Source organism: Lampris incognitus, chromosome 15 (assembly GCF_029633865.1).
Source record: "Lampris incognitus isolate fLamInc1 chromosome 15, fLamInc1.hap2, whole genome shotgun sequence".
NCBI lineage: Eukaryota > Metazoa > Chordata > Actinopteri > Lampriformes > Lampridae > Lampris > Lampris incognitus.
The window spans coordinates 7,423,797-7,450,725 of record NC_079225.1 but is presented as its reverse complement, the minus strand read 5'-3'; the positions used below and the strand labels follow the sequence as shown (position 1 = coordinate 7,450,725).

The window sequence follows — 26,929 nt, the reverse complement described above, 5'->3', positions numbered from 1 at the left end:
ACAGGCGGTATGTAAGGCTCATCAGGAGCACAGTGGTAGTTGGTCATGAGGGCGTTGAGCTGAAGGGAGTTGAGTTTGAAACAGGTGTTTTGGATGTTCTGGACATCCTGCATAGAATATTTATCCATGGTCAGCAGGGTGGTGGCCTAAAAAAGGAAGCAAAGGAGGTTGGTACAACACAAATACCATTAGATGACTCTTCAAATGGTACCCATTTTAAAGTACATGCAATGAAAAATATTTTAGCAGTGAATTCAACAGAATATGAAAAGTACTTGTACAGTGGCTTTAGAAAGTATTCAGAACCCTTCACTTTTTGCACGCCATTGTGTTGCAGATTTAGTTTTGAATGGATAAAATGGCCATTTTTGCCCCTTATCGACACTCAATAACACAAAATCACACAAACTCAGTTGCAGGGACAGGGAGACTGGTCAAAATTGAGGGAAGGATGAAGGCAGCCATATACAGAGAGGAAAACCTGCTCCAGAGTGCATGCAACCTCAGACTGTGGTGATGGGTCACCTTTCAGCACGACAATAACCTGAAGCATACAGCCAAGACAACACTGGAGTGGCTTTGGGACAAGTCTGACTGTCCTTGAGTGGCCCAGCCAAAGCCCAGACTTAAATGCCAAAGAACATCTGTGGAGAGACCTGAAGATGGCAGTTCACAGATGCTTCCCATCCACTCTGACGGAGCTTGAGAGGCTCTGTCAGGAAGAATTGGATCAACTGCCCAAATCCAGGTGTGCAAATCTTGTAGAGACTTACCCAAGAAGACTCGCCGCTGTAACTGCTGCCAAAGCGACTTCTACAAAGTGCTGAATTAAGGATCTGAATACTTACACAAGTAAGAGATTTCAGTTTTTGATTTTTAAATATATTTGCAAACATTTCTAAACACGTTTTCACTTTCTCATTGTGGGTTATTGAGTGTAGATTGATGCGCAAAAATGGCAATTTAAGCCACTGAAAATTAAATCTACAACACAAAGCGTGCAAAAAGTGAAGACATACTTTGAATAGACTAAATACATTGATCACAGAAAGTTGAATCAGTTCATGTGGACACGTTTATTGAGAGAAAGGTTTCATCTCTCGTATGAGTGACTTCTTCTGTCTCAACTGGTATCCCCATCCTTACAGCCCTGACACACCAGGCTAAATCAGTGAGCATCTGTGACGCTAGTTTTTGCGGTGTGTCCTGCACCGTCGGCACTAGTTGGACCCGTCGGAGCCCTGTTGGCAGCTTTTCGGCAGATTCAGCATGCTGACTCGGCGGGGCCCGCTGGTAAGAGAGCTCACTCTAATGGGCTGTTAAGCTTAGCAGGTCAGTGCAGAACCTACATGCAAGCTGGCCGGAGGCTGTAGTCTTTGCGGTGTGTTCAAGTGATGCTTTTTGGATCAGTGGGCAGGTGACGTGAGGCGACGCAACAGTCAGCCTTCATCGCCACTAGTTGGCTTGGTCTGTCTGGGCCCTCACGATACAGTGTCACAACAACTATGTTGTGTACCGACAACTTGGCAGGAAGTTAAACACCTTCTGTTTATCCAAAACTCTGGAGACAGAATCCATTGTCCGCAGGATTATTGATTTGCAAGCGGGTGAACTGAGAACAGATAAAAAAACAAAACAAAACTATACTTACTTTAAATACCATAAATACACTGCAAACAAGCTCTATCACGTGTTAAAGTACCCCTCTTCCACTCTTACATGTTTACATTGCATATTTAATAAATTATCAATCAAATGACCCATAACAGTCTTATTTTAACATGCTGTCAATCATGAGACGGCCTTTCATGAGACAGAAAGTGTGCAGGTTGACAGGATAGAGACATCATTGACAGGATGGAGAGGTATTTGACAGGGACAAAAGAGAGACAGGCGATGCTTGCGAGACAAACAAGAAAAAGTGCTTAGCTGATGGTAATCAACCAAAGACCAAGTTAAGACAATATGACGAAGCCTGCCTTGCTCTTGGGTTCACAGTGAATGTGGTGGGAGGTGAGGAGAGACCAGTGTGTAGTGTATGTATGAAAACTCTGGCAGCTGGTAGTATGAGACCAAACACATGAAGGAGACACTACACCCCAGTCACGACAATAAGCCACTCGAGTTCTTCCAGAGAAGACTTGGTGCATATCGTCAGCAAGGACATGGCTTTGTAAAAGCTGCATCAGTGAACAACAAAGCACTCATGGCGCCACACAAAGTCACACACACAGTGCAAGAAACCACACACAACAGCAGAGGAGCTCATACTTCCCGCGGCTTTAGATATGGTGGCAGCTATGTTTGATGAGACTGTTCCTCTGTCCAATGATCCAGTTGCAAGACGTATATGCGACCTTTCAAATGACCTTGAGAACAACTCAGCACAGACTTTAACACAGGAGGGTGACATGCCATCTGGGCCCGGTGCCTTCCTGGTCTTCTGTCTCTGGAAGAGCTGGTGCACGTCCTCAACACCGATCCTGAGTGTATGTGTGTGTGTGTGTGTGTGTGTGTGGGGGGGGGGGGTCGGTTGGTCAGGGGTGCAGTTGGTTGTGTGTTGTGGCTGGGGAGGGGTGTGAAAGTGCGCTTATCAAACCTGCAGTAGAATCCATTCAGATCATCAGCCAGCCTCTTGAACACAGGCCTGGGTACAGACACTGGAACACAGGCCTGGGGTGGGTTACAGACACCGGCCAGAATAAATGATGGAGATTCCCACGATGAACACAATGGTTTACAGTTGATGAAAAAGGTCTCTAAATGAGGGCTGCATGATTTCGTCAACACTGTGACATCCGCACACCAACCTCAGCTTATGTAGAAGCATATGCCACCACCCCGTGTTTTTCCCGATAGCTCCATTTCGCGGACCGCTCGGGGGAGTTGGAACTGCAGCAGATGAAGTGCACTGTCCGTGATATGCTCACTAAGCCAGGTTTCAGTGAGGTGGCAGATCTGGAAAAGTCCGAATTACTTTCCATTTAAGAGTAGCAGTTCGTCCATCTTGTGGGCCAGAGAGCAGACATTCGCCAGGTGGATTGACTGGAGTGCGGTTCTAAATCCCCGCCGTCGCAGCTTAACGAGCGCGCCAGCTCGTTTACCCCTTCGGCATGTCCGCTGGAGCCTGCACAGAGCCAAAAGCTCAGCAAGACCTTCGTTAAAACATTCAGTTAACGTCGGTAAAAAAGCCTGTTCAGCCTGTCCAGTGGACAGCTGGAAGCTTCCAAGTTCTTCCCTGCTATATGCGATCAGTGAGTTGGCGCTGGAAACTAAACACATAAACAAAAACTGAAAAAGTACAAGAGAGCGCAGAACCAAGGCTACCATCTGTGGTGCCATCTTGATGATGTCCCAAGATTCCACTGTTTGGGCGTCCTCCTGGCTTTGACAAACGCCCAGTTAGGATAACCACACCACACTTAACCAGGGCCTGTTTAATGTGGGGTTTCTCCCCTTCCCCGGCTGCTGTGTGGGTGGGGACGTTGTCAGCTCGGTGGTCCAGTGTCCCGGTGACTCCTAGTTTGTGCTCCAGAGGATGATGAGAGTCAAACCTTAAGTACTGGTCAGTATGTGTTGGTTTACGGTAAACACCAACAATCAAATGTCCCCCATTACCAACTGCAATTTCATTGTAAGAAGACTACCCTGTCATGTTCCACATCCTCCGTGGTGGACTTGATGTGGTGTCCACAGAGTTCATGTGGTTGGTGAATTCTGCTACATGCTGAGATTTAATTTTAACCCAGGTGTCGTCCACACATCTGAACCAATGGCTAGGTGGTGTCCCTGGATAGGACATCAGAGCCTCTTCTCCTCTTCCTCCCTATACAAGTTGGCCACTACAGGTGAGACTGGGGAACCCATAGCACACCCATGCCTCTGTCTATAGTACTGCCCCCTGTATGTGAAGTATGTGGACTGAAGACACAGCTTCAGGAGCAGATGTCACTTGGTGACAAAGTCTGCCTTTTCCTCTCACGTGTTTCGCAGATTGACGTTCAACCAATGATACGCCTTCTCCCCATGAACGGAGTAACGCCCTGCATGCCTTTTCCCGATTTTCTTGATTGTGCCCAGGTGTAGTAAATTGAGAGACTCCTTTAAATGAGGAGACCAAGCAGGACCTTGACACAGAACGAGTGCGGCCACGGTTGGCTGTCGCAGCCGCCTACCCGGAATCCCGCATCCACCCGACGAGGGACGACTAATCCAACGAACGAGAAGGCGCTCCCTGAAGAGGAGACCAGATGCCTCAGACTGACAAAATTGGGATGAGTAGCCTACATGGAATATAGGAATCCTTGCAGTATTGCATTATAGGAACCTTTTGGACTACGGATCTAGAGACACTGTTTGGAATGTTTTGTAGCCTATAGGAAAATCACAAAACACACTATTTTTATGGACGTATTTCAATGGACAATTCTTTTAAATTGTTTTCTACTTTTTTCCTTAAATAAACTGCTACCTCAAGAAATACCTGTTGTCGGTCGTCTGTCCTGAAATTGCACTGGGGCGCAAAAGAACTTGAGCCACCTCCATTGTGACACAGACCCACTTGTTTTTTCCAACTATTCCCCAATCTTCTGTGAGGAGTACACATGGCCACTGTAAGTCTAGGGTGGGGACACCTGCAGCCACTGTATTGTTTATAAGGGTGGAGGCACCTGCAGCCACTGTATTGTTTATAAGGGTGGGGACACCTGCAGCCACTGTATTGTTTATAAGGGTGGGGACACCTGCAGCCACTGTATTGTTTATAAGGGTGGGACACCTGCAGTCACTGTATTGTTTATAAGGGTGGGGACACCTGCAGCCACTGTATTGTTTATAAGGGTGGGGACACCTGCAGCCACTGTATTGTTTATAAGGGTGGAGACACCTGCAGTCACCATATTGTTTATAAGGGTGGGGACACCTGCAGTCACTGTATTGTTTATAAGGGTGGGACACCTGCAGTCACTGTATTGTTTATAAGGGTGGGGACACCTGCAGCCACTGTATTGTTTATAAGGGTGGGACACCTGCAGTCACTGTATTGTTTATAAGGGTGGGGACACCTGCAGCCACTGTATTGTTTATAAGGGTGGGGACACCTGCAGCCACTGTATTGTTTATAAGGGTGGAGACACCTGCAGTCACCGTATTGTTTATAAGGGTGGGGACACCTGCAGTCACTGTGTATTGTTTATAAGGGTGGGACACCTGCAGTCACTGTATTGTTTATAAGGGTGGGGACACCTGCACTCACTGTATTGTTTATAAGGGTGGGGACACCTGCAGTCACTGTATTGTTTATAAGGGTGGGGACACCTGCAGTCACTGTATTGTTTATAAGGGTGGGGACACCTGCAGCCACTGTATTGTTTATAAGGGTGGGGACACCTGCAGCCACTGTATTGTTTATAAGGGTGGGGACACCAGCAGTCACTGTATTGTTTATAAGGGTGGGGACACCTGCAGCCACTGTATTGTTTCTAAGGGTGGGGACACCTGCAGTCACTGTATTGTTTATAAGGGTGGGGGCACCTGCAGTCAGGTGAGACTGAGGAGGTCACTTAGATGATGATGAAACCTTTCTCTCAATAAACGCTGTGTCCAGGTGAACTGACTCATATTTCTGTGACCTCCTTGCCTGGGTTATTGAGCATGCATCAAGACACTCACTACATGTATAGTTCACGTTATTTAAAAGAAATGGATTCCTTCAGGACATGGCTGTGGGCCAGCTTCAGACCCTATTCATCTTTCAAAGCGGAATATAACGAAGCAGTACAAATGAACACTCCAGTACCCCCCTATGCTCCTACCTGTACGATACGACTGAGATGACAATCAGCTGCAAGCTCCAGGCCCTGTTTTTCTGCCCAGGCCTCGATGTGGCTGAGCTGCTGCCTGAGGATGGCTCCCCAGTAGTGGGAGCAGAGCCCTGAATCGGCCTCGGTCACCAGCTTGTTGAACAACCACATGTTGATAAAATGAAAGAGCTGGGAGAAGAGCTGGATGGTCAGAGCTGCGTTGACTCGACAGCGTCGCAGGAGAGACATGGCTCCTGTCAGGGTGTGGAGGACGTCCTCTGGAGACAGGGAGAGAGTGTGTCTTGTGGGTTATGCTTTGGACATGCAGGAATATATGGTTGGAGAGAGAGGATAATTTTTATGTTGCATGCTCTATGTGCCAAAATTGTTTGTCTATTCTAATACATATCAGAAATCCATCCTACATAGTGCTTTTATTTGGGGGCCAACCAAATCTGGTCAGACATATCCCTCCCTTTCCCCTGCCAGCCCCTTGTGTTATGGATCTGAACATGCCCGAGCAATATTATCTGACATGAACACACCCTCTGCAGAACCTTCTTTTGCCAGTTGGCATTGTGGCAACTGGCACAGAGATTGGTGTTTAATTGTGGTCGGGGAATGTTCACTGACAAATTTTCCCCCTCCTTTTTCTCCTCAATTGTATCCAGCCAATTATACCACTCTTTCGAACCATCCCAGTCATTGCTCCACCCCCTCTGCTGATCCAGGGAGGGCTGCAGACTAACTACCACATGTCTCCTCTAATACACGTGGAGTCACCAACCGCTTCTTTTCACCTGACAGTGAGGAGTTTCACCAGGGGGACGTAGCGCATGGGAGGATCACCACACTATTCCCCCCAGTCCCCCCCCCCCAAAAAAACAGGTGCCCCAACTGACCAGAGGAGGCATTAGTGCAGCGACCAGGACACATACCCACAACCGGCTTCCCACCCGCAGACACAGCCAATTGTGTCTGTACGGACGCGTGACCAAGCTGGAGGCAACACAGGGATTCGAACCGGGATTCCCGTTTTGGTAGGCAACGGAATAGACCGCTACGCTATCCAGATGCCTCACTGACAATTATTTTATCAATGACGACGTCCACTCCATCTCTATTCGATACCTACTCTAGTAAGCAGGGCTCTACAGGAGCTGCACTGCTCCCTCTACTGGACGCAGTGGGTTCTTCCAAACCTAGAGCATACAACCCTTTCACGGTACCATTACACAGATTCTGCTTGTTCCTCTTGTCTTCATAATGACAACCACAAAGTGGACAATGGTCACCAACATGTTGCTCATGAGCTCAGGTTGTGAGAGGAACATGTTGGAAAGAGGGAGTGGAGGTGAGAGGAACATGTTGGAAAGAGGGAGTGGATGTGAGAGGAACATGTTGGAAAGAGGTAGTGGAGGTGAGAGGAACATGTTGGAAAGAGGGAGTGGAGGTGAGAGGAACATGTTGGAAAGAGGGAGTGGATGTGAGAGGAACATGTTGGAAAGAGGGAGTGGAGCCGAGAGGAACATGTTGGAAAGAGGGAGAGGATGTGAGAGGAACATGTTGGAAAGAGGGAGTGGAGGTGAGAGGAACATGTTGGAAAGAGGGAGTGGATGTGAGAGGAACATGTTGGAAAGACGGAGTGGATGTGAGAGGAACATGTTGGAAAGAGAGAGGATGTGAGAGGAACATGTTGGAAAGAGGGAGTGGTGGTGAGAGGAACATGTCGGAAAGAGGGAGTGGTGGTGAGAGGAACATGTTGGAAAGAGGGAGAGGATGTGAGAGGAACATGTTGGAAAGACGGAGTGGATGTGAGAGGAACATGTTGGAAAGAGAGAGAGGATGTGAGAGGAACATGTTGGAAAGGGAGTGGTGGTGAGAGGAACATGTCGGAAAGAGGGAGTGGTGGTGAGAGGAACATGTTGGAAAGAGGGAGAGGATGTGAGAGGAACATGTTGGAAAGAGGGAGAGGATGTGAGAGGAACATGTTGGAAAGAGGGAGTGGAGGTGAGAGGAACATGTTGGAAAGAGGGAGTGGATGTGAGAGGAACATGTTGGAAAGACGGAGTGGATGTGAGAGGAACATGTTGGAAAGAGAGAGAGGATGTGAGAGGAACATGTTGGAAAGAGGGAGTGGTGGTGAGAGGAACATGTCGGAAAGAGGGAGTGGTGGTGAGAGGAACATGTTGGAAAGAGGGAGAGGATGTGAGAGGAACATGTTGGAAAGAGGGAGAGGATGTGAGAGGAACATGTTGGAAAGAGGGAGTGGAGGTGAGAGGAACATGTTGGAAAGAGGGAGTGGATGTGAGAGGAACATGTTGGAAAGACGGAGTGGATGTGAGAGGAACATGTTGGAAAGAGAGAGAGGATGTGAGAGGAACATGTTGGAAAGAGGGAGTGGTGGTGAGAGGAACATGTCGGAAAGAGGGAGTGGTGGTGAGAGGAACATGTTGGAAAGAGGGAGAGGATGTGAGAGGAACATGTTGGAAAGAGGGAGTGGATGTGAGAGGAACCTGTTGGAAAGAGGGCATGGATGTGAGAGAAAGGGATGGGCAACATATTTGTGTGTACATATACGTACCTATCTTAGGTCTTTGTGGGTTATGCTCCTCGGGGTCATCTAGAAAGGCAGGCATGTAGTTGTTCAGATCAGCCTGAAGACAGTGGACTAGGTACCTGGATGGACAGACACAGACACACACACACACACACACACACACACACACACACACACACACACACACACACACACAGAATCTTATTCAAGGCAAAAACTGCTGACCAGTGGACAGGCAGAACGAAGAGCTCATCTCAAGTTGTAGCACATGTCACATGAACCCCATGGTGTATAAATACATGTTGGTATCTTTCTGCCACCTACAGGTGCTCATATGGCCAAATGTGTTTTCCATTTGACATGCAGATAATCACAGACTACATCTTCTGAGTATCCTAACCCAACGTTCAAGTACATCCCTGAAAACAAGAGTGTCACTATACACATGTGAACACTTGAATCAGATTATTCAGAGAACCTACGTCTGCATGCAGGTAGGCCATGTATGTGAAGATGTGGAACTCAGTCTGAATTTAAAATTCTCCTAAAACGTTTTGCATTTTGCCAGTTACGTTTACATGGAACGGATTTAGCAGACACTTCCATCAGGTGCTTTGGTCAGATAAGAGTAAACTCATACAGATTAACATGCAATTTCCATTTTACTGTGGCTGAACTTTAAGAAGAGTTTACGAATGGCCAACCACCACACTGGCTGCACGGGATGACTAGTCACAGCAACATCCACTTTTTTTTAGGAATCACAGTGACAATGACCCACGGCCTACACCTTGCACTGTTTTCTATCCTGCGTCTCCAGCAACAGAAGCTCTCTCATTCTAATCAGTGATGCTGTGAGCACAGGCTCCATGTGGGGAAGCATCTGTACTGCATCCCATGTGGGTCACTCAAACTACTTCTGTCTTTTCATGTAGTTATTTTTTTGTACATTTACTTGTAAACGCAGCACTTGTACCTGATATATAGGATTTCAAACAACTGGTGTGTGTGTGTGTGTGTGTGTGTGTATATATATATATACACTCACTGGCCACTTTATTAGGTACACCTTCTTAGTACCGGGTTGGACCCCCTTTTGCCTTCAGAACTGCCTTAATCCTTCGTGGCATAGATTCAACAAGGTACTGGAAACATTCCTCAGAGAGTTTGGTCCATATTGACATGATAGCATCACGCAGTTGCTGCAGATTTGTCGGCTGCACATCCATGATGCGAATCTCCCGGTCCACCACATCCCAAAGGTGCTCTGTTGGATTGAGATCTGGTGACTGTGGAGGCCATTTGAGTACAGTGAACTCATTGTCATGTTCAAGAAACCAGTCTGAGATGATTCGAGCTTTATGACATGGCGCGTTATCCTGCTGGAAGTAGCCATCAGAAGATGGGAACACTGTGGTCATAAAGGGATGGACATGGTCAGCAGCAATACTCAGGTAGGCTGTGGCGTTGACACGATGCTCAGTTGGTACTAAGGGGCCCAAAGTGTGCCAAGAAAATATCCCCCACACCATTACACCACCACCACCAGCCTGAACCGTTGATACAAGGCAGGATGGATCCATGCTGTCATGTTGTTGACGCCAAATTCTGACCCTACCATCCGAATGTCGCAGCAGAAATCGAGGCTCATCAGACCAGGCAACGTTTTTCCAATCTTCTATTGTCCAATTTTGGTGAGCCTGTGCGAATTGTAGCCTCAGTTTCCTGTTCTTAGCTGACAGGAGTGGCAACCGGTGTGGTCTTCTGTTGCTGTAGCCCATCTGCCTCAAGGTTCGATGTGTTGTGCGTTCAGAGATGCTCTTCTGCATACCTCAGTTGTAATGAGTGGTTATTTGAGTTACTGTTGCCTTTCTATCAGCTCGAACCAGTCTGGCCATTCTCCTCTGACCTCTGGCATCAACAAGGCATTTTCGCCCACAGAACTGCCGCTCGCTGGATATTTTCTCTTTTTCGGACCATTCTCTGTAAACCCTAGAGATGGTTGTGCGTGAAAATCCCAGTAGATCAGCAGTTTCTGAAATACTCAGACCAGCCCGTCTGGCACCAACAACCATGCCACGTTCAAAGGCACTTAAATCACCTTTCTTCCCCCATTCTGATGCTCGGTTTGAACTGCAGCAGATCATCTTGACCATGTCTACATGCCTAAATGCATTGAGTTGCTGCCATGTGATTGGCTGATTAGAAATTTGCGTTAACGAGCAGTTGGACAGGTGTGCCTAATAAAGTGGCCGGTGAGTGTATATCTATATGTGTGTGTGCGTGTGTGTGTGTCCACAAGATGTTGTAATGAAACCTTTGATGCAGAAAAAAGAGCTCAACAATTCAGGAGCAAATATATATTGCTTTGAGCTATATTTTTTATAGCTCAAAGTTGTTAAATGACTCACAGGTTTTTCTTTGCTGAACCACATTAGCAGCCGATGAGTGCATGACGCACGAAACAGGCCTGTACTGCAATGTATTAAAACTTTTCCCCTGCATCTCTACTGATATTCCGCTCCTCATTAGTTGAGCATGTATAACAACGCCATTGACAGTTTTGGGGAAAAAAACGCTATATATACACTACCGTTCAAAAGTTTGGGATCACCCAAACAATTTTGTGTTTTCCATGAAAAGTCACACTTATTCACCACCATATGTTGTGAAATGAATAGAAAATAGAGTCAAGACATTGACAAGGTTAGAAATAATGATTTGTATTTGAAATAAGATTTTTTTTACATCAAACTTTGCTTTCGTCAAAGAATCCTCCATTTGCAGCAATTACAGCATTGCAGACCTTTGGCATTCTAGCTGTTAATTTGTTGAGGTAATCTGGAGAAATTGCACCCCACGCTTCCAGAAGCAGCTCCCACAAGTTGGATTGGTTGGATGGGCACTTCTTTGAGCAGATTGAGTTTCTGGAGCATCACATTTGTGGGGTCAATTAAATGCTCAAAATGGCCAGAAAAAGAGAACTTTCATCTGAAACTCGACAGTCTATTCTTGTTCTTAGAAATGAAGGCTATTCCATGCGAGAAATTGCTAAGAAATTGAAGATTTCCTACACCGGTGTGTACTACTCCCTTCAGAGGACAGCACAAACAGGCTCTAACAGGTGCTATTTAATGAAGATGCCAGTTGGGGACCTGTGAGGCGTCTGTTTCTCAAACTAGAGACTCTAATGTACTTATCTTCTTGCTCAGTTGTGCAACGCGGCCTCCCACTTCTTTTTCTACTCTGGTTAGAGCCTGTTTGTGCTGTCCTCTGAAGGGAGTAGTACACACCGGTGTAGGAAATCTTCAATTTCTTAGCAATTTCTCGCATGGAATAGCCTTCATTTCTAAGAACAAGAATAGACTGTCGAGTTTCAGATGAAAGTTCTCTTTTTCTGGCCATTTTGAGCGTTTAATTGACCCCACAAATGTGATGCTCCAGAAACTCAATCTGCTCAAAGAAGTGCCCATCCAACCAATCCAACTTGTGGGAGCTGCTTCTGGAAGCGTGGGGTGCAATTTCTCCAGATTACCTCAACAAATTAACAGCTAGAATGCCAAAGGTCTGCAATGCTGTAATTGCTGCAAATGGAGGATTCTTTGACGAAAGCAAAGTTTGATGTAAAAAAAATCTTATTTCAAATACAAATCATTATTTCTAACCTTGTCAATGTCTTGACTCTATTTTCTATTCATTTCACAACATATGGTGGTGAATAAGTGTGACTTTTCATGGAAAACACAAAATTGTTTGGGTGATCCCAAACTTTTGAACGGTAGTGTATTTACATAAGTGACCAGTTTCTGGGCAATAGACCTATTTTCAGTGTACCTCTTTGGCCAATTGGGTGTTAAGTGGCCAGGGTGTGGCCAGAACATCACAGGGATTTATAAGTCTGGCATGGTTCAGTTTCAATCCAGTGTGCATCTTAACTTCTGGAGTGATTCTGAATTGCTGGTTCATCTAGAATAGAGTAAGTATCATCTTTCTTGCTTAACAAGTTGCTACTACTAGTCTTGTTCTAGCTGCTTGAGTATTAGTCCTTTTGTCTATACATCTGCTGCTGGTTCCTAGTGGGATCTTATTCTAGCTGTAGCTGTCTTATTCTATTTACTTACTCGTCTTATTTACTTACTCTAGCTGTAGCTTTTTTTCACCTAGTGTGTCCTTAAATATTTCTTGTTGCCTAGCTGTTTTGACTTAGTTATCCTTTTAGCTTATAAATATATTCCTTGGTATCTTGCCGTTTGCAGTTTTAATAGTATTGTGTGAGGTTTGATAGTTTTACATAAGTGACCAGTTTCTAGGCAATAGGCCTATTTTCAGTGTACCTCTTTGGCCAATTGGGTGTTAAGTGGCCAGGGTGAGGCCAGAACATCACAGAGATTTATAAGTCTGGCCTGACTGAGTTTTATCCAGTGTGCATTGTAACTCCTGGAGTGATTCTGAATTGCTGGTTCATCTAGAATAGAGTAAGTATCATCTTTCTAGCTTAACAAGTTGCTAGTAGTCTTATTCCAGCTGCGTGAGTATTAGTCCTTTTCTCTATACATCTGCTGCTGGTTCCTAGTGGGAACTGGTGGGATCTTATTCTAGCTGTAGCTGTCTTATTCTATTTACTTACTTGTCTTAGTTACTTATTCCAGCTGTAGCTTTTTTTCACCTAGTGTGTCCTTAAATATTTCTTGTTGCCTAGCTGTTTTGACTTAGGTATCCTTTTAGATTATAAATATATTCCTTGGTAACTTGCTGTTTGCAGTTTTAATACTATTGTGTAAGGTTTGATAGAATTTTACATAAGTGACCAGTTTCTGGGCAATAGGCCTATTTTCAGTGTACCTCTTTGGCCAATTGGGTGTTAAGTGGCCAGGGTGTGGCCTGCACTCCTGATAGTCAATTAGCAATCAGTGTTCTTTAAATCACTGCTGCTACCTGGAATAGTCAGGCAAACAAGCTGAGGGCAAACAGGTCTAAATTGAAGGAAGGCTAGATTGAACAAAGGCAAGCGCGACTTTTTCAAGCCAAGACTTCGTCAAGCACGAACTGCTATTTTTAGATCCGGTCAGTCATCTGTATTTTGTGTACCTAGTATAGACTATGTGTTTCCTTCACATTCCTGTCCTTTCCTCTTCCCGGGGCTGGCATAGACGTTGGGTCACTCCTAGGCGCGGTGACCCAACCAATCTCATCTATCCCACTCTCTTCATGCACGTTGAGCAAGCGGTGATGGGAGGGCTCTGGAATTGCCAGTCTGCGGTGCCGAAAGCTGAGCTTATCTCAGGCTACGCATCCTACGCATCCCTCAACTTTCTTGCTCTAACTGAGACCTGGATCATGCCAGAAAACATTACCACACCCGCAGCTCTGCCTGATGTGTACTTTTTTTCTCACACTCCCAGAGCTGGGAGGCGAGGTGGTGGTACTGGCCTGCTAATCTCCCTGAAATGGAAATACTCTCTTGTTTCCACTCCACAATTTTCTCCGCCCTCTTTTGAGTTTCATGCTGTTACTGTCTCTTATCCAGTCAAACTCACCATTGTGGTTGTGTACCGCCCACCAGTCCCCCTTGGTGAGTTTCTGGAGGAGCTTGACACACTTGTCTCGCACTTCCCCGTTGATGACTCTACACTTATCCTTCTCAGTGACTTCAACGTCCACACTGACAAACTAGATCCTCTTCTCTCTCCTCCTTTGGCCTTCACCTCTCACCCTCTCCTCCTACTCACAAGGCCAGCAAACAGCTGGACCTTATCTTTACTAGACACTGTCCTATTTCAAATCTCTCTGTGACTCCCCTCCAGCTCTCTGACCACTATTTCATGTCCTAATCTCTCTCCCTCTCTTCACCCCCCTCAGCCCCTTCCCCTACCCACATTGTTTCCACCCGTAGACACCTCCACTCTCTCTCCGCCACTGATCTTCCTTCCTCTGTTACCTCTATCCCCCCTACACCTGAATCTTTCTCTCTCCTATCCCCTGACACTGCTACTGATCTTCTCTCTACCATCTCCTCTTCTCTGGACAATCTCTGTCCCCTCACCTCCAGGCCTGCACGCCCAACTCCACCTGCCCCTTGGCTGACTGACTCAGTATGTACTGACAGACAGAGCCTAAGAGTGGCAGAGCACAAATGGAGAAAAGGCAAACTCCCAGAGGACCTTCTCAACTTCCAATCTCTTCTTTCCACTTTCTCCACCTCCTTTTCTGCTGCTAAGGCTGCCTTCTATCACTCTAAAATCCTATTCTGCCTCTAATCCTAAGAAACTCTTTGAAACCTTCTGTACACTTCTTCAACCTCCTCCTCCTACCTTCTCCCTGATGACTTCGCTAACTTCTTTGACAAGAAGGTAAACGACATCAGAGCCTCCTTTTCTCACCACCCGGTTAGTGCTGCTTGCACTATCCCACCCTCCCTCATCTCTCCATATCCCACCTCACTCCCCTCTCCCCCAACGAGGACCTAAACCTCATCACATTCAGTCGCCCCACCACATGCTCCCTTGACCAGCCCCCCCCCCTTCTTCAGTCTGTAGCACCTGAACTCCTTCCCTTTCTAACCGACCTCATTAACACCTCCCTCCAGGCAGGATGCTTTCCACCTGCCTTCAAGACTGCTAGTCACCCCCCTTCTCAAGAAACCATCACTTAACCACTCCGACGTCAAAAACTACAGACCGGTTTCCCTTCTACCTTTTCTATCCAAAACCTTCGAACATGCTGTCTTTAACCAACTTTCTTTGTGCCTCCACCAGAACAACCTCCTGGAACCCAACCAGTCTGGGTTCTGGGTGGGTCACTCGACAGAGACGGCCCTCCTTGCAGTGATAGAATTGCTGCGCTCTGCGAGAGCAAACTCTCCTCTGTCCTGATACTCCTGGATCTGTCAGCTGCGTTCGACACTGAACCACCAGATCCTCCTCTCTACCCTCGAGGGGCTGGGTGTCACAGGCTCTGCACTCTCAATGTTTGCATCCTACCTGACGGGTCACTGCTACCAGTTGACATGGAGGGGATCTGTGTCGGAGCCTCGCAGACCGACTACATGCGTTCCACAGGGTTTGGTTCTGGGTCCTCCCCTTTTCTCCCTGTACACGACATCCCTGGGTTCCGTTATTCCCTTGCATGACTTCTCTTACCATTGTTATGCTGATGACACCCAGCTGATCTTGTCCTTCCCCCTCTCTGACACACAAGTAGAGACACGCATTGCTGCGTGCTTGACTGACATCTCGGAGTGGATGGTGACACACCACCTGAAGCTCAATCTGGACAAGACAGAGCTGATGTTCCTCCCGGGGAAAGTTGCCCGCACCGAGACCTGGCCATACCATTGACAACACCGTGGTGACGCCAACTCGGACTGTGAGGAATCTGGGTGTGATCCTGGATGACCAACTGTCGTTTGCTGAAAACGTTGCATCGGTTGCTCGCTCCTGCAAATTTTTCCCCTATAACATCAGGAGGATTCGCCCATTCCTCACCGACGAGACGGCACAGGTGCTCATCCAGGCTCTGGTCTTCTCCCAGCTGGACTACGGCAACTCCCTCCTTGCAGGTGCCCCGGCGTCGGCCATCAGACCTCTGGAGCTTGTTCAGAAAGCTGCAGCTCGTCTGGTGTTCAACCGCCTTAAGTTCTCCCACACAACTCCCCTTCTCATGTCCCTAAACTGGCTCCCAGTAGCTGCTCGCATCCAGTTTAAGACTCTGGTGCTAGCCTACAAGGCAGTGCAAGGAACAGCTCCTTCCTATCTCCAGGCCATGGTCAAGCCCTACACCCCCGCCCGACCACTTCGCTCTGCTGCCTCGAGACGCCTGGTTGCCCCGTCGCTCAGAGGCCCCTGCTGCTGACCGACCTGGTCACAGCTCTTTTCTGTCTTGGCCCCACAGTGGTGGAATGAACTCCCCACTGATGTCAGGACAGCGGAGTCGCTGCCCATCTTCGGCGCAGGTTGAAAACTCACCTCTTCAAGAACTACTACCCTGTTACTTGTTCTTACCACTTATTGTATTCACTCATAAAAAAAAATTCTCTTTCTTGCGCTTTTACTTTAGCACTGGTTTTGCTCTTAGATGCTTGTTTAGATGCACGTATGACCTCTGATGACTAGTAGTTCTCCTGATTTCCTACGTTAAATGCATTTACTGTAAGTCACTTTGGATAAAAGCGTCGGCTAAATGACTGACTGTAATGTAATATATATATATATATATATATATATATATATATATATATATATATATATTTTTTTTTTTTTTATATTCCATTCATAACTGAGGAAAAGAAGTACATATCAGAAAAGCAGAGCAGGGGGATGATAACAGAATATCTATGCTATCATTCAGAGTGCTTTTGTTTCATAAAAATCAGAAAAAGTGATGTTGAGAACAAATGTCTAGACATACACAGTAGGCGACATTAACAAAACCCTCCTCTACTAGTTCGCGTAGCAGGTATTCAGGATATTTTCATGTACTGCCCTTGACCTTATTTTCAGACACAAGGCCTACAATGGGCCCAGTCTGGACATCCATGGAGGTTCAGCACATAGACCACTGGCATTCAACCCACCCTGTGCATAACTGTAGTCCACTGACTTCCGGTTTCTACTGCAGCGGTCACACCAGTTTCCTGTTTGTTGGCGTGTGCTACTGACAAGGGCATATTTTTGGAGATGGCTGCAAGATTTACCATGGATAAATGTCAACGACATGCACACAACTGTCCACAAACTCTCACCTGCACCTACCACCAAACGGGTGAAAAGTTTCAAGCTGTACATAAAGTTACGTAACTTGATCCACAATTATCCTTGATCCACAACTGTGAGGACGAGGACTCATCCTCACAGTTGTGGTCGTAACTTGACATGCACAACTTGAAACTTTCCCCCCGTTTGCTGGTAGGTGCAGGTGTAAGTGTGTCGACAGTTCTGTGCATGTTGTTTATCCATGGTGAATCTTGCAGGCATCACCAAAAATATGCCATTGTCAGCAGCACACGCCAACAAACAGGAAACTGGTGTGACAGCTGCAGTAGAAACCAGAAGTCTGTGGACTAGTTGTGCACAAAGGTGAGTATGTGCAGTGGAGGGATGCATGCACTGATTCGTCATCTTCTGACTGGTTGGAGATGTGTTAATCTGAGAAATCAGCTGGCGTAATGTTGGGCTGGAATCAAAACCTGCACACACATGACCATCCATGACACATGCTTCAGTAACCACTGGCGTAGACTGTTCGCGTTACAGACATTCTACTTACACAATGCCACCGGTGTACACCATGGGCAGCATTTATAACACAAACAAGACAAATTTGACTTGAAAATCCCATTTCAGTGGTATTCCAGGTCATACTTCAGCGTATGTTATAGAAATCTGTGTCTCTTTCAACCCACAATGTGGAAATTAACCCCGCCCAGGAGGGGGGCTCACAAGCTAACATTGTGGCTAGCTCACACCCACACAAAGGCAACGGTGTTCTGTGCTTACTTGAAGGCCATCTGCACGAGGTGGGCTAGGATGTCCTGGGCGTCCAGCGTGATGCGGGTAAGGTCTCTGTCCTGCTTAATGAAATTTAGCAGCTCTGAGGCGTTAGCCATCCAAAAAGCCAGTGCCCCCGCGATGTTTTTTTGCTTCTGAAACGCACCAATCAAAGCCAGACAAACAGAAACAGAGGGAATGGTTAGAGAAAGCAGCCAACAGATCTGAGTTACATATCAGGGAGGGTGAGAGCTTTCTTTTTAATTGGCAGCCAGAAGGAGCAGCGGTTACTTCAGGGATAGACTTGTGCCCCGCCCCCTCTCTTACACCTCCAAATCCCATCAAAACCCAACTGGGAATAAAAGGAGTGGTTATCACTGTCATTATGAAAGACATTGGGGCACAACTGCTTCAGTCAAAATCCGGAACGCTTTTCACAGTTACTAGGTCAAATAAAAAGTACTCTCTATATAACCCAATGTCTTACGAGTGTGATGTCATCACTGCTTTGCAGAGCTGAGTGTGGAAATAAATTCTACTGTGTCACCAGAGAAGCAGGAGCGTCTTTTATGCTCGAGTTGACCGAAACATACTGGGAAATGCAAAACTGCTGGTAATACTCTGCTGCTTTTTGGGGGTTTTTTTCCCGATTTGTTTCCCCAATTGTACCTGGCCAATTACCCCACTCTCCCGAGCCGTCCCGGTCACTGCTCCACCCCCTCTGCTGATCCGGGGAGGGCTGCAGACTACCACATGTCTCCTCTGATACATGTGGAGTCACCAGCGCTTCTTTTCACCTGACAGTGAGGAGTTTCACCAGGGGGATGTAGCACGTGGGAGGATCACGCTATTCCCCCCAGTTTCCCCTCCCCGTTGTACAGGCACCCTGACTGACCAGAGGAGGCGCTACTGCAGTGACCAGGACACATACCCACGTCCGGCTTCCCACCCGCAGACACGGCAGATTGTGTCTGTTGGAATGCCCAACCAAGCCGCAGATAACACAGGGATTCAAACTGGCGATCCCCATGTTGGTAGGCAACGGAATAGACCACTACGCCACCCAGACGGCCAATACGCTGCTGTTTAAGCATCACAATATGCACAGACCAGGGGCTTTACAAAAGAAATAGTTTGATCAGGCCGTTTACATGATTCTGTGACTGCGTCCGCTCCATGGCTTCTGACTCGTTCCATCTCAAGTTTACTGCAAACATGAGATGAACAGAGGCTTCTGACTCGTTCCATCTCAAGTCTACTGCCAACATGAGATGAACAGAGGCTTCTGACTCGTTCCATCTCAAGTCCACTGCCAACCTGAGATTGACAGAGGCTTCTGAATCGTTCCATCTCAAGTCCACTGCCAACATGAGATGAACAGAGGTTTCTGACTCATTCCATCTCAAGTCTATTGCCAACACGAGATGAACAGAGGTTTCTGACTCGTTCCATCTCAAGTCTACCTCGAACACGAGATGAACAGAGGTTTCTGACTCGTTCCATCTCAAGTCTACTGCGAACACGAGATGAACAGAGGCTTCTGACTCGTTCCATCTCAAGTCTACTGCAAACACGAGATGAACAGAGGCTTCTGACTCGTTCCATCTCAAGTCTACTGCAAACACGAGATGAACAGAGGCTTCTGACTCATTCCATCTCAAGTCTACTGCAAACACGAGATGAACAAAGGCTTCTGACTCGTTCCATCTCAAGTCTACTGCAAACACGAGATGAACAGAGGCTTCTGACTCGTTCCATCTCAAGTCTACTGCAAACACGAGATGAACAGAGGCTTCTGACTCGTTCCACCTCAAGTCTGCTGCAAACACGAGATGAACAGAGGCTTCTGACTCGTTCCGTCTCAAGTCTACTGCAAACACGAGATGAACAGAGGCTTCTGACTCGTTCCACCTCAAGTCTACTGCGAACACGAGATGAAAAGAGGCTTCTGACTCGTTCCATCTCAAGTCTACAGCGAACACGAGATGAACAGAGGTTTCTGACTCGTTCCATCTCAAGTTTACTGCAAACATGAGATGAACAGAGGCTTCTGACTCGTTCCATCTCAAGTCTACTGCAAACATGAGATGAACAGAGGTTTCTGACTCGTTCCATCTCAAGTCTACTGCCAACATGAGATGAACAGAGGCTTCTGACTCGTTCCATCTCAAGTCTACTGCCAACAGGAGATGAACAGAGGTTTCTGACTCGTTCCATCTCGTCTACTGCGAACATGAGATGAACAGAGGCTTCTGACTCGTTCCATCTCGTCTACTGCCAACATGAGATGAACAGAGGCTTCTGACTCGTTCCGTCTCAAGTCTACTGCCAACATGAGATGAACAGAGGCTTCTGACTCGTTCCATCTCAAGTCTACTGCTAACATGAGATGAACAGACACTTCTGACTCGTTCTATCTCAAGTCTGCTGCAAACATGAGATGAACAGAGGCTTCTGACTCATTCCATCTCAAGTCTACTGCGAACACGAGATGAACAGAGGTTTCTGACTCGTTCCATCTAAAGTCTACTGCGAACATGAGATGAACAGAGGTTTCTGACTCGTTCCATCTCAAGTCTGCTGCAAACATGAGATGAACAGAGGCTTCTGACTCATTCCATCTCAAGTCTACTGCGAACACGAGATGAACAGAGGTTTCTGACTCGTTCCATCTAAAGTCTACTGCGAACAAGAGATGAACAGAGGCTTCTGACTCGTTCCATCTCAAGTCTACTGCGAACAAGAGATGAACAGAGGCTTCTGACTCGTTCCATCTCAAGTCTACTGCGAACATGAGCTGAACAGAGGCTTCTGACTTGTTCCATCTCAAGTCTACTGCGAACAAGAGATGAACAGAGGCTTCTGACTCGTTCCATCTCAAGTCTACTGCAAACACGAGATGAACAGAGGCTTCTGACTCATTCCATCTCAAGTTTACTGCGAACATGAGATGAACAGAGGCTTCTGACTCGTTCCATCTCAAGTCTACTGCAAACACGAGATGAACAGAGGCTTCTGACTCATTCCATCTCAAGTTTACTGCGAACATGAGATGAACAGAGGCTTCTGACTCGTTCCATCTCAAGTCTACTGCAAACATGAGATGAACAGAGGCTTCTGACTCGTTCCATCTCAAGTCTATTGTGAACTTGAGATGAACAGAGGTTTCTGACCTGTTCCATCTCTAGTCTACTGCGAACATGAGATGAACAGAGGCAGCAGACGCCTCAGCACACAGTGTTTATGGAGCTGTTTGGTTTGTATCCCGGTCACTTGGACGGGAGCGGAAACACAAAAAAACCCTCCCCTTGCACTCATCTATCCCCGCATTGTAAAAACAGAATAAAAAAAGTTAACAACCCCTCTCAGAACAGCCAGAGACAGAGGAGCAAAATGCATCCAAAAAGAAGAAGAAAAAAACCACTGAAAATGCAGATAGATAATGGACAAACATGGTTATTAAACAAAATAGGCAAAAAGTCAATGTTCCGAACAAACAAGAAAAAGCAAAGGAACAGGAGGGGGCAGAAAGGGGCGGGGCTTGTTTCTCATCCACACTGTTGAGTAAGAGAAGCAGGAAGTCATGTCACAACATGGATGCCAATATTAAAAGATGGAACCACAATCACCAAAAGGTGTTTTTACTGATTTGTTTGCTTTTTTTTAGTACCAGGCGGGTCCAGGAAGCTGATGGAATTAGTTTGTTTTGGTTATGTATTACTGGTGCTGCTGATGGTGCTGTTGGTGCTTAGTTTCCGGCTGTGGGAGGAGGGATTATTTGGCATTTCTTTTTGGTTACGGTTAGAATAGAGAAAAAGAAGCAGCAGCAACAGTGGAATGCTGGGTAAAATATAGAAAGAGCAAAACAGAGTGAGAGGGACACCAAAAGACGAGAGATTTCTATCAAGAAATGTAAAAAGAGAGATGGGGAGGGGAGAGCAAAGGAGAGAATTAAAGAGTTGCAGACAGACAGAGAGATGAAGACAAAGAGATGAAGAGCCATGGAAGCAGAGGAATGGTAGAGATGTGCAGTGTGAGGTGGAAACGGGAGCATGGAAGCAGAGGGAATGGTAGAGATGTACACTGAGGTGGAAACAGGAACATGGAGGCAGAGGAACGGTAGAGATGTGCAGTGTGAGGTGGGAACAGGAACACGGACGCAGAGGAACAGTAGAGATGTGCAGTGTGAGGTGGAAACAGGAAGATGGACGCAGAGGAACGGTAGAGATGTGCAGTGTGAGGTGGGAACAGGAACATGGATGCAGAGGAACGGTAGAGATGTGCAGTGTGAGGTGGAAACAGGAACATGGAAGCAGACGAATGGTAGAGATGTGCAGTGTGAGGTGGAAACAGGAACATGGAAGCAGAGGAACGGTAGAAATGTGCAGTGTGAGGTGGAAACAGGAACACGGACGCAGAGGAACGGTAGAGATGTGCAGTGTGAGGTGGGACCAAGAACATGGAAGCAGAGGAATGGTAGAGATTTGCAGTGTGAGGTGGAAACAGGAACATGGAAGCAGAGGAACAGTAGAGATGTGCAGTGTGAGGTGGAAACAGGAACATGGAAGCAGAGGAACAGTAGAGACGTGCAGTGTGAGGTGGAAACAGGAACATGGAAGCAGAGGAACGGTAGAGACGTGCTGTGTGAGGTGGAAACAGGAATATGGAAGCAGAGGAACGGTAGAGATGAGAAGTGTGAGGTGGAAACAGGAACATGGAAGCAGAGGAATGGTAGAGATGTGCAGTGTGAGGTGGGAACAGGAACATGGAAGCAGAGGAACGGTAGAGATGTGCAGTGTAAAGTGGAAACAGGAACACAGGAACATGGAAGAAGAGGAACAGTAGAGATGTGCAGTGTGAGGTGGGAACAAGAACATGGAAGCAGAGGAATGGTAGAGATGAGCAGTGTGAGGTGGAAACAGGAACATGGAAGCAGAGGAACGGTAGAGATGTGCAGTGTGAGGTGGAAACAGGAACATGGAAGCAGAGGAACGGTAGAGATGCGCAGTGTGAGATGGAAACAGGAATATGGAAGCAGAGGAACGGTAGAGATGTGCAGTGTGAGGTGGAAACAGGAACATGGAAGCTGAGGAACGGTAGAGATGTGCAGTGTGAGGTGGAAACAGGAATATGGAAGCAGAGGAACGGTAGAGATGTGCAGTGTGAGGTGGAAACAGGAACATGGAAGCAGAGGAACGGTAGAGATGTGCAGTGTGAGGTGGAAACAGGAACATGGAAGCAGAGGAACGGTAGAGATGAGAAGTGTGAGGTGGAAACAGGAACATGGAAGCAGAGGAACGGTAGAGATGTGCAGTGTGAGGTGGAAACAGGAACATGGAAGCAGAGGAATGGTAGAAATATGCAGTGTGATGTGGGAACAGGAACAGATAAGCATGGAAGTGCAGAGACACATGAATGACAGAAAAGTCGGAGGACATAAAAAGGTGTAAAGGTAGAGTTGGACAGAGGTTAGGAAAAATAAATAAGGTAGGGGAGCAAGGTACTGTAAGGAGAGAGAGAGAGAGAGAGAGAGTAGTAAAGATAGAAGAGTGAGGAAGAGCGAGAGAGGTGTGCTCAGTAGGGTTGATGAGTCTTTAGCAGCGTTAGCATTGTGAGCTATCCTACCTGGTCCCCTTCAGGAATCTCCTGGATGGAGGGAGGAGAGGAGTGGAGAAGGGGAAAGAGGAGAGGAGAACATATCCACAGGACAGAGAGAAAACACGTCAACAGCTACGGTATGGACAAAGCTATGTACACACGCATGTTCAAACAGACATTTTAAACATGTAACTAGAGCACACAAACACATCCAGGTGTTAGTAAAAGGCAACACCATCTCACCACTACAAGACTACCATGGAGATTTGAGCCCTTTGTTTCAGGAAATGTATTTATTTGTTTATTTATTTCCCCAGTTTTCCTCACAATTGCACTTGGCCACTGCTGAGAATGTAAGCCCTCCTCTCCTCAGAACCATCAAGATCTGAACACACCTCCACCTGGACTGTGGTCCTGTACTCAGCTGTCAGCCTAAGTAATCACAGTGATGGTTTGATAAGAACAGCCTGTTAAAGTTGTTTTATTGTGCTTTGGTGGGGGAAAGGCATTGATCAACTCAATGTTTGTGTGTGTATTTGTGTATACGTATATAATTGTGTGTGTAGCCATTGTTAAGACCGCACCCAAAGTTTGTAAAAAAATAATAAAAATAAAGCAACATCACAAAACTAATGATAGAACAGAAAAACAAAACTGACAGTAAGTAGCCTAAGAGACAGACAAATGGAGAGAAGATGAGCTGAGTGGGATGGACAGACTGGGATCATGCCCAGTGTAAGATGTAAAGACTGGGATCATGCCCAGTGTAAGATGTAAAGACTGGGATCATGCCCAGTGTAAAATGAGAAGACTGGGATCATGTCCAGTGTGAGATGTAAAGACTGGGATAGTGTCCAGTGTATAATGTAAAGACTGGGATCATGACCAGTATGAGATGTAAAGACTGGGATCATGACCAGTGTGAGATGTAAAGACTGGGATCATGCCCAGTGTAAGATGTAAAGACTGGGATCATGCCCCGTGTAAAATGCAAAGACCGGGATCATGTCCAGTGTGAGATGTAAAGACTGGGATAGTGTCCAGTGTATAATGTAAAGACTGGGATCATGACCAGTATGAGATGTAAAGACTGGGATCATGACCAGTGTGAGATGTAAAGACTGGGATCATGCCCCGTGTAAAATGTAAAGACTGGGATCATGTCCAGTGTATAATGTAAAGACTGGGATCATGACCAGTGTGAGATGTAAAGACTGGGATCATGTCCAGTGTATAATGTAAAGACTGGGATCATGACCAGTGTGAGATGTAAAGACTGGGATCATGTCCAGTGTAAAATGTAAAGACTGGGATCATGTCCAGTGTAAAATGTAAAGACTGGGATCATGCCCAGTGTGAGATGTAAAGACTGGGATCATGTCCAGTGTAAGATGTAAAGACTGGGATCATGTGCAGTGTAAAATGTAAAGACTGGGGTCAAGTCCAGTGTAAAATGTAAAGACTGGCATCATGTCCAGTGTAAAATGTAAAGACTGGGATCATGTGCAGTGTAAAATGTAAAGACTGGGATTATGTCCAGTGTAAAATGTAAAGACTGGGATCATGACCAGTGTAAAATGTAAAGACTGGGATCATGCCAAGTGTGAAATGTGAAGGATGCCAGGTGGAACCTTCTATACATATCTGATCACTACATGCTGTTACTTTAACATGAATGTAGGCATGTGTAGCCCTGGTTAGCCTCATTTGATCAATAGATGCTGTTACTTTAACGTGAAGGTAGGCATGTGTAGCTTGGTTACCCTCATCTGATCACTAGATAATGTTACTTTAACGTGAAGGTAGGCATGTGTAGCCCTGGTTACCCTCATCTGATCACTACATGCTGTTACTTTAATGTGAAGGTAGGCATGTGTAGCTTGGTTACCCTCATCTGATCACTAGATAATGTTACTTTAACGTTAAGGCAGGCATGTGTAGCCCTGGTTACCCTCATCTGATCACTAGATAATGTTACTTTAACGTGAAGGTAGGCATGTGTAGCTTGGTTAGCCTCATCTGATCACTAGATAATGTTACTTTAACGTGAAGGTAGGCATGTGTAGCCCTGGTTACCCTCATCTGATCACTACATGCTGTTACTTTAATGTGAAGGTAGGCATGTGTAGCCTGGTTAGCCTCATCTGATCACTACATGCTGTTACTTTAACGTGAAGGTAGGCATGTGTAGCCCTGGTTACCCTCATCTGATCACTACATGCTGTTACTTTAATGTGAAGGTAGGCATGTGTAGCCCTGGTTAGCCTCATCTGATCACTACATGCTGTTACTTTAATGTGAATGTAGGCATGTGTAGTCTGGTTAGTCTCATCTGATCACTGCTGTTACTTTAACGTGAAGGTAGGCATGTGTAGCCTGGTTACCCTCATCTGACCACTACATGCTGTTACTTTAACGTGAGGGTAGGCATGTGTAGCCCTGGTTAGCCTCATCTGATCAATACATGCTGTTACTTTAACGTGAAGGTATCCATGTGTAGTCCTGGTTAGCCTAACCTAATCACTAGATGCTGTTACTTTAACTTGAAGGTAGGCATGTGTAGCCCTGGTTAGCCTCAACTGACCACTACATGCTGTTACTTTAACGTGAAGGTAGGCATGTGTAGCCTGGTTAGCCTCACCTAATCACTACATGCTGTTACTTTAACGTGAAGGTAGGCATGTGTAGCCCTGGTTAGCCTCATCTGATCACTACATGCTGTTACTTTAACGTGAAGGTAGGCATGTGTAGCCCTGGTTAGCCTCATCTGATCACTACATGCTGTTACTTTAATGTGAAGGTAGGCATGTGTAGCCTGGTTAGCCTCAACTGACCACTACATGCCGTTACTTTAACGTGAAGGTAGGCATGTGTAGCCTGGTTAGCCTCATCTGATCACTACATGCTGTTACTTTAACATGAATGTAGGCATGTGTAGTCTGGTTAGTCTCATCTGATCACTGCTGTTACTTTAACGTGAAGGTAGGCATGTGTAGCTTGGTTACCCTCATCTGATCACTAGATAATGTTACTTTAACGTGAAGGTAGGCATGTGTAGCCCTGGTTACCCTCATCTGATCACTACATGCTGTTACTTTAATGTGAAGGTAGGCATGTGTAGCTTGGTTACCCTCATCTGATCACTAGATAATGTTACTTTAACGTTAAGGCAGGCATGTGTAGCCCTGGTTACCCTCATCTGATCACTAGATAATGTTACTTTAACGTGAAGGTAGGCATGTGTAGCTTGGTTAGCCTCATCTGATCACTAGATAATGTTACTTTAACGTGAAGGTAGGCATGTGTAGCCCTGGTTACCCTCATCTGATCACTACATGCTGTTACTTTAATGTGAAGGTAGGCATGTGTAGCCTGGTTAGCCTCATCTGATCACTACATGCTGTTACTTTAACGTGAAGGTAGGCATGTGTAGCCCTGGTTACCCTCATCTGATCACTACATGCTGTTACTTTAATGTGAAGGTA

General features: G+C 46.3%; 1 protein-coding gene across 13 annotated transcripts in view; it reads right to left on the bottom strand.

Annotated features, from left to right (window-relative positions):
• afdna (afadin, adherens junction formation factor a) overlaps positions 1-26,929 on the bottom strand; it is a 251,241-nt gene that overhangs the window by 97,418 nt on the left and 126,894 nt on the right. For all 13 annotated transcript variants that reach the window (XM_056295142.1, XM_056295145.1, XM_056295149.1 and 10 more), the window contains exons 15-19: positions 23,472-23,492; positions 17,856-18,001; positions 8,386-8,480; positions 5,814-6,079; positions 3-146 (exon numbers count right to left, since the gene is read on the bottom strand). In XM_056295142.1, the coding sequence (XP_056151117.1) occupies positions 3-146; positions 5,814-6,079; positions 8,386-8,480; positions 17,856-18,001; positions 23,472-23,492 (672 nt within the window). The remainder of the gene's footprint in view (positions 1-2; positions 147-5,813; positions 6,080-8,385; positions 8,481-17,855; positions 18,002-23,471; positions 23,493-26,929) is intronic.